This window comes from Cavia porcellus, unplaced genomic scaffold (genome assembly GCF_034190915.1).
Source record: "Cavia porcellus strain 051 isolate PalLab524CR breed Dunkin Hartley unplaced genomic scaffold, mCavPor4.1 scaffold_8, whole genome shotgun sequence".
NCBI classification, from domain to species: domain Eukaryota; kingdom Metazoa; phylum Chordata; class Mammalia; order Rodentia; family Caviidae; genus Cavia; species Cavia porcellus.
The window spans coordinates 55,860,034-55,873,342 of record NW_026947491.1 but is presented as its reverse complement, the minus strand read 5'-3'; the positions used below and the strand labels follow the sequence as shown (position 1 = coordinate 55,873,342).

Here is a 13,309-nt window from a genome sequence, read left to right as displayed (position 1 = left end):
ACGCTGAGGTCGCACAGGTCTGTGAGCTCGGGGGCCGTGACACTGGGGGTGGAAAGTGGCAGAACGGCGCTAAGTTAAAACGTAGTAGGGAAATCTGCACTCCGTGCACTCACCCACCAAAATAATAACAATAATACCGTAATAATAATCATCATTCTCTGTGTGCCCTGGTTGGAGAGCCGGAGTGGTAGCTGCTTTGGGATCTGTCGCCACGCCTGGGGGCGGGCGTCTGAATCCCGGGGGTGCAGTGTGCGTGACTGCACATTTCGGAAGGGCTGTTTCTCCGACTTGCAGCCTGCGAGTTAGTTGGCTTCTGTTTAGCAGGTAGTAAAACGCTGAGCCTTCGACGTATGCCGACGCTGCTCCCACAGTCCTTGGGGAGGGTGGAAACTCACTTAGGGTGTCTTAATAAAGCGTTTTGGTAATCAGCTTTGGCGGTTAAATAAGCATTTGAGTGCTATTTTAAAAACCGTTTGAGTTAGGTTGGCGGCCTGGACTGGAACAGAGAAAGGAGGGAGGGAGGATTGTATTGCCCTTCCCCTTCTCAGGCTACTTCTCCATTGATTATTAACAACCCACCTCATGAATGGCAGGTAAGTTTTCCCCTATGACTTCCTACTTAAGCTTACAAAACTGGGAAACTAGGAAGGGAGAGCGTTGACCAGAATTCTTAGGTTCCGAAGGATCTTACAGGGTGAAAAGGTACGCGCTAAACCCTGGCGTTGGCACACCTGCCGCGTTTCCTTTAACCTCCTCATCTCCTTGGTTATCTTGGCCTGCCCCGCCCCTTGCGCGGCTTCGCACGCTGATTGGCTCATCCAAGGACCAATCAACTCGCCTTACGCCTGGGCGCCTTGCTGTTGACCCGGTTCTGTGGCCTTGATGCTCTCTGGCCGATGGGGTTCCAGCGCAGAGATTGGAATCTCTGATTCTGTTTTCCTTCCCGAGTCATTCTGTAACCATTCTCCCACCAGCTTGTGTGGAAGAAACCATAGACGACTGGAGGCAAAGAGCCAGAAGTGTGCCTTATGAGGTAGATGCTTAAAAGGAAATATTAACGTTTAATAACAAGAGCGTGGACGAGGACCAGGAGGGTGGAGAAGGAGCATAACCTCACGTTAGTTTGCAGGACAAAATTGAGAATTAAACTCCTGTGTAAGGAAAGACCTACAGGAGAACAAAATGCTTGCCAAAACACAGTAAGCCCCTGCCCTGCTTGAAATTTAGATTAAAAAAGAAAGAAAACAGCCCTGCATGGCCCCTTTGCAAGAAGCAAAGCCCCTCGGAAGCATAACCCTTGGATGACTGTGTAGGTGAGGGCCTTGGCGCTCGCCCAACACCGGAATGATGGGGGCTTCTAGTTACTGCAGTGGTTGGCAGGGCCAGGGTGCCTGTGTCAGGGCCTAAATGATGCACAGACAAATACTGAGAAAGTGATGAGCAGTAGGAAGGAAGGAAGGAAGGAAGGAAGGAAGGAAGGAAGGAAGGAAGAAAAATACTAAAACATTGAAAGTGGGTGCTGCTCTGGCCCAGGAAGAGAAAACCTCAACTAAGCGTGAGGAAACAAGGAAAAGCCAATTTCGGGATAGGTAGATGCCGGTGGTGGGCACGAGATGTTAAGGGCTGTAAAGAATATGAAGGAATGAAAAATGAAACAAGCAGAAGGGGTAGGGTAGAAACTCTACTTCAACCTTGCTCTGCCTCAGTTTCCTTATCTTTAAGAAGCTTTGTCTTTTCCTAGACAAGAACGTAACAAATTCGATTTGAAGGCTAGAGAATCCACTGCAAAATGCTTAATTTTTAAATTTAGTTTTAAAAATAGTCCGTGCGTGTTAATTCAAGGGAAGATCTGTGTAAAAATGACAGTTTGCTCCTCTTCTGAAACAGTTACTCTGAGAGGTAAAGTGTCCAGGTATTTACAGATTTCTTTGAACCTAACTATAAATACATATCATGGTTCATTTTTTTCTTCCTCAAGCAGGCACCTACTAAATATGGTACTCTGTAGCATTTACGCAGAACACTGAGTTGTGGGCATTATTCCACGTCTATACAAGTAGAATTACTTCCTTCTTTTAAAAGATACCCATAGTGTTAATAATAGCAAAAGTGGTTAATGTTTGATCTTTAATGCTTATTTTGTTTTCAAGCTCATGTTGTATCTCCGATTCTCACAGTAATTCCTAGGAAGCAGACATCATTTCCATTTTTCAGATAAGGACCCAGAGACACTGAATGGGTAATCAGTATACCCCCGGGTCATGTTGCCTTTACTGTAGCCTGTCTTTGAACTTAGGTGATTGTCCCCAGAGCCCATAATGACAAACTCCCTCTATACAATATCCAGTTATGATGCATCTATTTGAACTCAAGTGTAGCCACTAACATTGTCTTGCTACTTCTCTTCTTGTCAGATACTATTTTTCACCGCTTCCTCAAACCTTGAACTATGGTTTTTCTTCCTGCTAAGGTGCAACCTGAGTGATCAAAGTGACTGAAATAGGGAAGGAAAGGAAGTCCAGCAGGTGCTGCAGCTGTGATCAGATGGTGCCACCAGTAATGCTGCTCTTTCCCAGAGGATCTTACTGGGAGAAGGAATTCCTCTTCTGTTTGCTCTAGAACATGGGAATATTGCTGAGAGAGTATCTCCGAGAGACACTGTTACCTCTCAGAGATAAGAAAGGTGCTAGTGAGCCCAGGCCTTAATAGGAAGTGGTTTGTTTACCTCTGTAAAAAACTGATTCCAAGCCTTATTGGGAGAAAATGGCACCACTGTGTGACTTATTGGGAGATTGGAGAAAGAAGTGTTTAAGCTGTAGCGTTGACCAACACTTTATATATAGAAAAATTAAGGAGAAAAGTCTGTTGTTGCCACTCACTGTTAATTCAAGAAGAGATACCCTGTAAATTAGAATTAGCAAATCAGCAACATACAGTCCCCCTAAGTCTTGGGGAGCAGAAACTGAAGACCCTCATTCATTTCAGGGTTTATCAGCTTCGTGCTAGTGAAATTTCCTGGCTTTCAGAAGGCTTTCTGTTGTGGTTGAAAAGTTTCGCCACTTATAAAAGGAAATCTGCAAGGTTGTCAAGCTCTATAAAGCATTGCAGTTATGGACAATAGCCATGGAGCCTAAATTTTTCTAAAAGCATACATTGGCGAGTTTCATTTTTTAAATTTGGCTTTCAAGTCACGGAGTCTGTGAAGTCTTCTGAGAGACAGTGTAGGAAGCAGCAGTCTGATCCACGGGACACAGGACAGCTACTCACTTTCTCTGTCCACAGGCTGAGATACCACCCATGTGCCCTGGTGCTGCAGGGACAGGGAGGTCAGTTCATTTTTAGACTTTCTCTTCCTCGTAATGTTTGCTTACCTTTTCCCTTTAATAAGTAGTTGGACTTGATATACAGGAAGACATGAAATTTAAGCCTTAAACTTCAGTCAGACTCCAAAGAATGTATTAGTGCTTTGAGCCGCACCATTTTGTATATTAAACATCGTATTTAAGTTTTATCAGTGATACTTTTGTTTTGTTTTTTTTTTTTTTTTTTGGTAAGTGGTACTTTTCTGTGTTCAAAAAGAATTAACTGGCATAGTTTTATTTAAGTTATTACAATAACTATAAAGTTATTTTCCTTATTTAATAAAAATACAACTGGACTCTGGGTTTTAAAAAACTTCCTTGAGAGCTATAAGATTTTTGTGTATTACAGAATTAATTGTGTGTTTTTGTGTGTGTGTGATGGTGGTGTTGTTGGCAGGCATTGAACCTATGGTCTTCACAATGAGCTACATCCCTAGCTCTTTATTTGTGTGTTTATTTTATTTTGTTTTGTTTGTTTTGTTTGACTTTAAGTTTTTACTAAGCTTGAGTTACCAGGCTGGGCTCCAAATTGTGAGCCTCTTTGCATTAGCCTCTTAAAGTACTGCGATTACAGGCATGTGCAACCATGCCTGGCTAAAATTGTGAAATTTTGATGAAATAACTTATTTAAATCCAGCAACCAGTTTGCAAGTTTCTAAATTGTTCTTTTTCTTGAGTCACTGGCACTAGTTCCCATTACTAACTACAGCATTACTTGGCTGTGCAGTGATAATGACAGAGAAACCACTATTTCTCTCTCCCCAAAACTCAGAAATCCCCTGACCTATCTTTATCCCGTTCAGCTTCTTCTGGCACATCCACCCGCTTTACAACAGACAACTCTACAGAGCTTTTGCTTGGGAACTTCTCGTATTGTGCAACCTAAGAACCTCAAGGTTCTCCACTTACTGTTGTATAAAAATGAAAAAGGTCTGGGGAGAGTCGGAGCAGTGCTGTTCACAGCACTTACTTGTACATCTCAAAATTCTAAAGTAGCCTAAGATATTTCACTGACTTTCTACTAAGTTGTTCTGATTTTCTATTTTTTTTTTCTTCTGGCAGCTTACTTTAACTTTCTCTCTCTCCCTTTCTTTTTTTTTTTTTGTACCAAGGATCGAACTCACAACTTCCCATTTGCCAGGTAGGCTCTTATGCCACAGAGCTAATTTCTGATCCCTTAACTTTCTCCCTTTAAACAAGTAACAGCTTCCTGTACCTTTCAGACGTAACTTTAAGATGAAGTTGGCCTCTCTGAGTGGAGCTCCTGGCGTGCCCCTTTCCGTAGGAAGGTGCATTAGCTTCTTTCCAGGACTCCTGAAACACAGCCACGGGACTTAACCCTTCAGACAGGTGTGTTCAAGGTGTGCTTTTACCCTCCGTGTAACTAGACAACGTCATCTCTGATACTACCCCAGCACACAATGCTTTCTGTTTGTGGAAATACCATTTTTGTTCACAGCAACACCAATTGATTACTTAAATTTGCATATTGGAACAGTTTTCTAAGAATATATTAAACCATATATGGTGTCACACACTTCTATTCCCAGTAATCTGTGAGACTGAGGCAGGAAGATTACAAGTTTAAATCTAACTTGCACAACTTACTGACATAGTAAGACCTATCACATATAAGTGAATGAATGAATGAACGAATGAAAGATAAAACTTGAAAAGGGCTGCAGACTCAGTTCAACACTCAGTATCCCAGAACAAGCAAAAACATGCTATTGTTCAAGATTAGTTTTACTTTTTGATGTTTGCTAGCAATAAACAAATGTCTTTAGTTTTCTCTGATTTGCTTGAACAGATGATTATTAATTTTTGCTCTTGAATTTATATCCTCTTTCAAAAATAAGCATGACTCGTCTACTTCCATTATTTCTCTCATTAATTTGAGGAAAGCATTGTGCTCATACTATGGCAGGCATCAGTTCTATGCTAGGTCCATAATATGATGTAGTAATCATCCTGAAGAAAACTTCATGGTGCAGTTTCCTCCTCTTTTGTGTCTTTCTTTGAATTATATTAAAATGCAATTGTTGGCTATTAAAATTCAAAAAGTTTAGTTGAAAGAGTTTTATTTGCTATGATTTTAGTGTCCTATATGATTTTTGGCAATTTTGAATCTCAGCGTTTGAAGCCTTTATGTAACACTAGGGAAGCAAGGTTTGTATTTTGTTTTTACCCTTTGTGCTAACATTGTGATTCACTGTATACTTTCAGGACCCAAGACCTTTATCCATATACCAACGGTAAAGAAAAAGTTTCTTGACATTTGTTTAAGCATCAGGGGAGATTTTATTCAAGACTATTGTAATATAACCCCCCCCCATAGTTGAGAATTCACAGCCAGAGAACAGAATGAGGTGGTCAGTGGATGGAAAGTTATTAAGAGAGCATGGCAAACTAAGCTGATTTAGCAGGATTCCTGCTGAAAGCAGGCCAAGGACTGTTATATAACAAAGGTGGAAGAACTTGATCAAATGTCAAGGTTGTAAATTTCTTTTACAATAGCTTAGCAGGATTCTCACTAACAGGACAGGGTCCAGGTGAAGGTCATGGACAGGTGGAGACATGGAGACCTGGGCTCTGAGGAGCCTTAACTGAAGAGTTAAGGAGAGTTTGTCACCCCTGAAAACGAAGGCAGAAAGGAAGAGCATGGATGGGATTACAGTTATTTAATCATGCATTGATTTTGATTTATATGAATTACCTCTGTAACCTTCTGCAATTAATCATGTTCTATACTGACCATCTGGGAGAAGGCGAGTGTCATCAGGTTGTAGTGTAAAAGATGCAGGGGAAAACATGATTTATAACGTAATTTAAGTCAAAAGAATTAAGGAGCCTTTTCAATGTTATGTTACTGTTTTTACTAGATTTTACTAATTTAGTTAGGTAGTAGATATTTAAAATAATCTAAGGATAGATCTTATTTTTTTTTTTTTGGTCTTTCTCCATATATCAAGTCCTGTCACCATTTATACTTACCAGGTAAACTAAAATTGTTACATGTAGTAATTGTCATGTAAGAAATATTCCAATATATGGGTCTAAATTAAGTGGTCTATAAATACATTTAATTGATGCATGAAACACAAGCACTTTGTTCAAGTGCCAAAGCTTTATTAAGTGGCAAATCTAAGATTCACGCCTAGTTCTGACTCCTACCTCTGCTAGTCTTGGATTGTCTTGTAAATGTTTCCTGTCTCTACGAAAAAGACTATAAATGTTTCCTATCTGAGATACTCAGTGTTTCTATTGAAAATTAAAATTATACCTGTAAAGCACTCATTGTAGAGAATTCTGAATATATAAAATAGAGAAAGGTATAAAAACAAAGTGATAATTCCAAATCAGTTAACAACTGTGAATACTTTAGATCTTTTCAGACTTTAAAAAAGAGTTAATCACGCTTCTACCTGTCTTTTAATATGTCTCCTTCATTTGAAAGTGTATGTTGGACTCCTCCAAATCATAAGTAGAGTGACTGACGTTAGTAGAGTTGAAGGACTAACTGTACTTTGATGCATCCCCCATTGGACATCCCATCTGAGATTCACTGTTAGGCTTGTGATGAACTACCTCATGTGATTTATTCTAGTCATCTGGTTATTTCTTTGAGATGACTTTCCCTAGGCATGGAAGGCTTGGTAGAAGTGATGCATATTGACAATTATGATACACATTATCAGATTGCCTGTACCAGATTGGACTTCAGCCAGCAGGGTGTGGCTGGAAGCTATTTAATACTAAAACCTTTAATATTTTTCAGTGATCTAATGGATAGAAAACACTTCATTTTGATTTGTGTTTAATTATTTAAAATATATACAATCATGTTTATATAGTTGATTTTATTTATTAGCCATTTGAATGTCATTTTGTGTTTTTTTTTTTTTTTCATATACATTGTTCATTTTCTTTTCAGGGCTGGGGTCTTTTTGAGACAAGATCTTCCTATGCAGGATCTCCGTATTCAGACTGGCCTTGGGCTCACTTTGTAATCCAGGGTAGTCTCAAATTTACAGTGATCCTCCTGCCTCAGCCTCCTTAGGAGTGCTGGGATTATAGGAATGTGCCACCTCGCCTGGCTTACATTGTTTATTTTCTAATGGAATAATCTTGTTTGTAAGATTTCTTTATATTTTAAGACCATTAACCCTTAGTCCATTATTTTGCAATATTTTTTCTAATGTGTTGATTTTTGTGTTCATGTTTTTTCCTTTACAATGCAAAATTTAGTGTTTAGGTGGTCTTAACCAATCTCCTGATGACTTCTACTTAGTATTGTCATTCTTAAAATATTTGAGATACTATAATCATTATTGTAGTCTTTTTTAGTTACTCTTGGATGCATGTCATCGAAATACTTTTAAGTAACTTCACAGGGAAGAGAGATGTGAAAAGAGGATGACAGAGAAGCCACTGTGGAGCTCTGTCATAGAAGCAGAGCTGGATGGCACAGGGACTGCAGCCTCACAGCATTCAGCCACCCAGGAACAAGGCGGTCATTCTTTTGGTCTTTTATGATTCACATCTGCCTGTCCATGTCCCTATCAAGCGCCTAGGTCACACTCACTGGGACCTCACGTCCAATTTCGAGTTTGGGGGAGAGACACTCTTACTGGTTCAGTTTATGTCAGATGACCACTGTTGGCATGTTACTTGTGACTGGGGAGCCAGGGGAGAAGACTGCGTATCTGTATAGCTGCCAGAGTCCATCCCTGGTTGACTCTTCTTTGTGAAGGAGGTGATCATAGAGTGGGTGGGGCAGGTTGTAGAAAAGACTGTGCTATTGATAACTCACTTAGTAAGGAACACGAGTTCCTTATTTATTTTGGGCATATCTTAGAGGATCAAAAATTTAAATCTTATTATAGTATTTTCAATTGTACTATCACTAAACACTGAACTTCTGGAAGTAAAAGTATCCTATCCTTGGTAACTCATTTTTGTACTCAATTTTGTATGCAGTGATGTGCACGTGGTCATTTTCAGGCACACATAGTGTCTGCAGTAGTGTCTGTTTGTGTCTGAATATGCCTGCTACCCTAGCTTACAACCCTTCAGCTGTCTGTCACAAATTTAAATTGGTTCTTACAGAGCCTCCGTGTCTTGCGTTTGCTTTTCTTTATATCTCTCCATTCTAGAAAGTATAGTCAAGCCAGTATTGGAATGAAGTGTGATTTGAAGCTCTGTCTCAATGAACGTATAATACACATTAATATACGGTGTTGTAGCTCTTCAATTGCAGCAGTATAAACTTAGTTCGTATGACAGCAGAACTCTGCCCACTGACATTTTTACTTACTGCCTCCTTTTGTCTAGGCAGTGGTAGAATAATGAGAGATACCTATGATGAAAAGATATCTCACTTGTTTTATAAAACAGAAGTTCAACTTACCTTCTGTACTCTCTTTTTATTACTGTGAGGTAGGTAACAATTCCCCCTCATTACACATGCTTTCAAATTGATATTCATCTATATATTATTTTTATTTATGTGCAAATTTACTCTGTATTTCTCAAACCAGTTAGTCTGAAGTTTTATAACTATTCCTTAATATTTTTCTCAAATATCAATTTGCATCTCCCTAAATACTAGAAGGCTACTAAAGAAATACATTGTTTGTTTCAAGATAGTCGGCGTAAAATTTTATGCTGGCCATTGGCTATGTGAAAAGCTTAGAGAAAATAAGACCAGTGACTGATAGTCTTTACAGTGGTAACTTTGCATCTCCTTATGCTCTTATGTCAGTAGTAAGCTAGATTTGTGAAAGCATGCTATATTAGTTAGGTTCTCATCACTGGGACACCATACCTGCCACCTACAACGTAAAGGAGGAGAGGTTTAATTTGGCACAGGTGATTCTGTCCATAATTTGTGGCTCCAAAGGAAAAACATCATGGTGGAAGGGCACAATGGAGCAGAGAACAGTGCCAGAGAGAAAGGGATAATGGACCAGCTACAATACCCAGCATCACACACACACACACACACACACACACACATACACACACACACACACACACACACACACACACAGAGAGAGAGAGAGAAAGAGAGAGAGAGAGAGAGAGAGAGAGAGAAAATGTGCTTTGTTAATCCTCTAAGTAGCTCCCAAGCCAATCTAGTCGACACAATTAAACTTAAACATCAAACCTTCTTTTTCTATAAGAAAGTCACTCTAAATGCTGAGTGAAAGAGATACTTTATATAGTCCACCAATGACAGTACTTAAAAGTCAACCACTTGGGTGACTCTTTTCAAGAGACCGTTGTCCCTGTGTGTGTAAATGGGATTTGGTCCTTGGATAAGTATCCCACCTGGAATACATGAGTCACCTTTTATATCCCTGACATGGGTGAACTGTTCAGGATTAACTTGTATGGGTATGCTACTTGGGATTTAAATATCTTTGAAAATAGGAGAATTACATTGAAGTGGCAGTTCCAAAGATTTTTATTTCGTGTCTTTCAGAAATCGTAAATATAAAATGGGAAGTGTTGTTGTTGTTGTTTTTACTGTTTTGTTTGTTTTTGTTTTGTCAAGAGGACATCAAGTCTGTCAACTACTATCACCAACATATTGGTTATGTTTAAAAGTCAGATGTTTAGAGGCATGCAATCTCAGAAAAAGAACAATTTTTAAATACTTTTAGTTTCATGAAAATACTATGAAGTTACTACTATTTTTCTAATTTTCACAGGCCCATATAACCATGTGCTACCCGTCCCAGAGGGTAAACAAAGGTCCCTTTCTAGTTCTGAACTCTGTGAATCCCTGGGGTAAGGCTGAGAACCAAGTGTCATCTGCCAGGCTGAAGGTTTTCCCAGAGAGACATGCCGCCTCCACTTTCGTGATTATGATTCTGAATTATTTTCTCTACCTTTTTATTATGAAAATGCTCTAACATGCAGATAGATGAAACCATTATACATTTAGCATGCATGTTCCCACCTTTTAGGTTCTTTAATTCTCACTCAGTTTGATATTTTTGCCCACGTATCCATTTCTCTATCCATCTTTCAGTCCACTCTTGGCATAACTGTATATTTCCTTTAGTCCAGTGGCTTTAATTTATGCTGGTAAGTTTTTTTATCAGTAAATTAAAATTAGATTTTTATAGTTTTGACATTCTCAGTTGAGAAAATCATTAACATTTGGACCTTCCTCCACATGAGCGGACAACCCAGACTTGAATTTTGACAGCCATGACTTGATTTATGCTCAGTTTATAAGCTTTCCATAAATTAGCACTCACATAGTTGAGGGCTTTACATGGGGTCAAATCAGAAAGTATCTCTTTGCTGTACAGCTATTTAATCAAATCAGTGCAAAAAGTGTTTGAAGCTTCAATCGGTCATCTTTTAGCTGGAGTTAGTGAGTGCTATCTGAGGAGTACTCTGTTTAATTAAAACTAGAATGTGTTGTCCAAAAGGTGCTTATGATGTATGAAGACAGAAATAGTGGTGTGTTTTTCTTGATTTTCTAGCATAGGTTGTTCAGTAGGAGGAGTAAGGCAATCAAGGTACCTATTCAACTATTCCTTTTTTGTATAGTCATATTAGTTGTGTCTTCTGGAATGTAAATCCATAGTGCTTTGTTAGAGTATTTCTAAACTTAAAGCACTTTGTTAGATTATTTCTAAATGACTGTAAAATTTAAACATTTATTTGTATGTTCTCTGTGTGTGGATTTTATGCTCCCTTATTTATGACGGAATGATTTTACTTGCTCACTTGTATCTTTTGGCTCTGGATAATTATAAAAAAAAACCTTGTCATTTATTCATTAATGTAATCTTCTTTCACCTATATTTAATATAAGTGGACCCTAGCACCACACATGAAAAAATAAAAATAGATGAGGAAAATAGGGGCTAGAGAAGACTCAAGTTTCTTTAGAATCTCATGCGGTCCCATGACTGTGGTGATGCACTGAGTCATTGAATCTGACTGATCGTTGTGTGAAATTATTAATCAAAGGATATCCTATTCCTGTAAACAGAATGCCACACAAGAGAGTTTGATATATTTTGTTACTCAGAGGAAACTAATAAAACCTAATCTCTAAGGGCTTTAAATGGGATATGGGAATATTGACACTAAGTTTTATATCAAAGGATTTTTTCAAAGCACCTTAAAATAATTGCATTGAATATGCTAATCTTTTAAAATTATACTTAACTTTCTTGGAATCTGTGCATTACTAAGTATAGCATTTTGAATCCCGTCCAAATTACTGTATTTTCTTGACTAGAAATTGCTTTTGGGGGGCGTATTTTAATGTTTGGGAAACCCAGTATGTCTTAAAACCAATCTGTGCATTCATGTGGTGGTGTTTCTTCTTTCTAAAGTTAATATGTGAAAAGCTAGGTGTTTTACCATGTATAGCTATTTGATGGTAAGTAATATACTTAGAAATATGCTTTGGAAATGTGCTTAGATATTTTAAATAATAGGGTTCAGACTTTGAGAGGCCATTTTAGAATTTACTTTTGGAAATCTGTTACCTAAATTCTTACTTATACAGAGTCAGAATTTAATGGGAAACTTTCAGGTAAATGGCACTGGAGTTGGGGAAACACGGATGGCAGTATTGAGGGTGGCATGGTTGCTGATCCTTGCCAGCGTGTGCTTTTATGTGAAATCACAGCATGTGTGTATCCCCTTTGAGATTTGCACAGGGCAGGCAAATCGAGCAGTGTGATTCATCCACACAGGACATTGGTAGACAAAGAGATGAGTTACTTGTCCAGCTGACAGGGCCAGAGTGGCTTGTGTACTGTACTGCCTTTTCAGGGAGTCGATAGAGTTTTATGCTTTAAAAAAATGATGTCTCTTTAACTATATGACCTATATAGGTTAGCTATGTAAGTACAGAAATGAAAAGAATTATTCAAGCAGTAAATTGATTTTTTTAAACCTAAACATACAGTAGATTATCGAATTACCATATATAAGTGGTCTGCTATAGTGTGCTAATAGTCACTCATTTTGAAAATTTGAGCACTGACAAATTATCTTTAGAACACAGTTGGCAAAAATAAAAGGTAGAGTGTAAATGTTGAGTAGGAAGCAACTTTGAAGGTACAGAATAGTGAATATAAATAGTGCATACAAGGACCTCAGGAGAAGAAAGCTAAGAACACCAAATTGGTGATAACGCAGAAAAGACTATGCTTTTTTAAAAAATAAGAGATGTGAATAATATTTTGTTAAAATAAATACCCATTATGGGGGAGCTCTAGAATATATGTTTGAGGAAAAAAAGTAATGTTATCAACCTTTTAGGACGTTTCCCATAAGCCATGGATTGGAACAGAGCCAAAGCCAGATTAGATGGCCTCTTGGCACTTCTCCCTGTGATTACTAATGATGGGATAAAGCCACTGAAGGCCATATTGGCCTGGTGTTAAAACCAGTGTCTAGGGTGAGGATTCAGTGCAGCAGCAAATGGGAAGAAATGAAGAACTGGCAACTTGGATAGCAACAGTGGTGTGTGTGTTTTTTTAAAAGAGGAAATCTGGGTGTCAAGAGGGGAATTGCATGAGCTATCCTTGGAACTTTGCCTCTCTTTTTCTCCCAGGCCATGGGTCATCAGGTTAGTGCTGTCAGGAGCAGCTGGCCACACTGGCCCTTGTGTACCTGGATACCACACGAAGGCCTGCCTTCTGTTCTGCTCCACTCGGAGGCCCCACAGAGTGTGATTTATCACCCATTTTGGGCTCCACTAGGACTTGCGTATTAGTTAGCTTTCCATCACTGATACAGAACCCCTGAGACGGGGAGGAAACATTTATTATAGCTCACAGTTTTGAAGGTTTCAGTCCATGGCCAGTTAACCTGTTGCCTTTTACAACAGTGTATCATGGTAGGAGCTCATGGTGGAGCAGGAAGCCTGTTCACCTCATGGTGACTGGAAAGAAAAAATGGGA

The 13,309-nt window shown here is 38.9% G+C and overlaps 1 protein-coding gene and 1 long non-coding RNA gene across 5 annotated transcripts in view; one reads left to right on the top strand and one right to left on the bottom strand.

The window, feature by feature from the left end:
• Positions 1-276, bottom strand: part of LOC134477139 (uncharacterized) — an 82,372-nt gene extending 82,096 nt beyond the window's left edge. The window contains exon 1 of the long non-coding RNA XR_010049050.1: positions 138-276. This is a non-coding gene — a long non-coding RNA (uncharacterized LOC134477139). The remainder of the gene's footprint in view (positions 1-137) is intronic.
• The window catches only part of Ppm1h (protein phosphatase, Mg2+/Mn2+ dependent 1H), a 293,414-nt gene that overhangs the window by 960 nt on the left and 279,145 nt on the right, over positions 1-13,309 (top strand). The window contains exon 1 of one of the 4 annotated variants that reach the window (XM_063254198.1): positions 892-1,033. The exons of the other annotated variants lie outside the window; for them this stretch is intronic. Coding sequence (XP_063110268.1) covers positions 1,029-1,033 — 5 coding nt within the window. The 5' untranslated portion in view covers positions 892-1,028. Of the gene's footprint in view, positions 1-891; positions 1,034-13,309 lie in introns of those variants that run through there. 4 annotated transcript variants of the gene reach the window in all.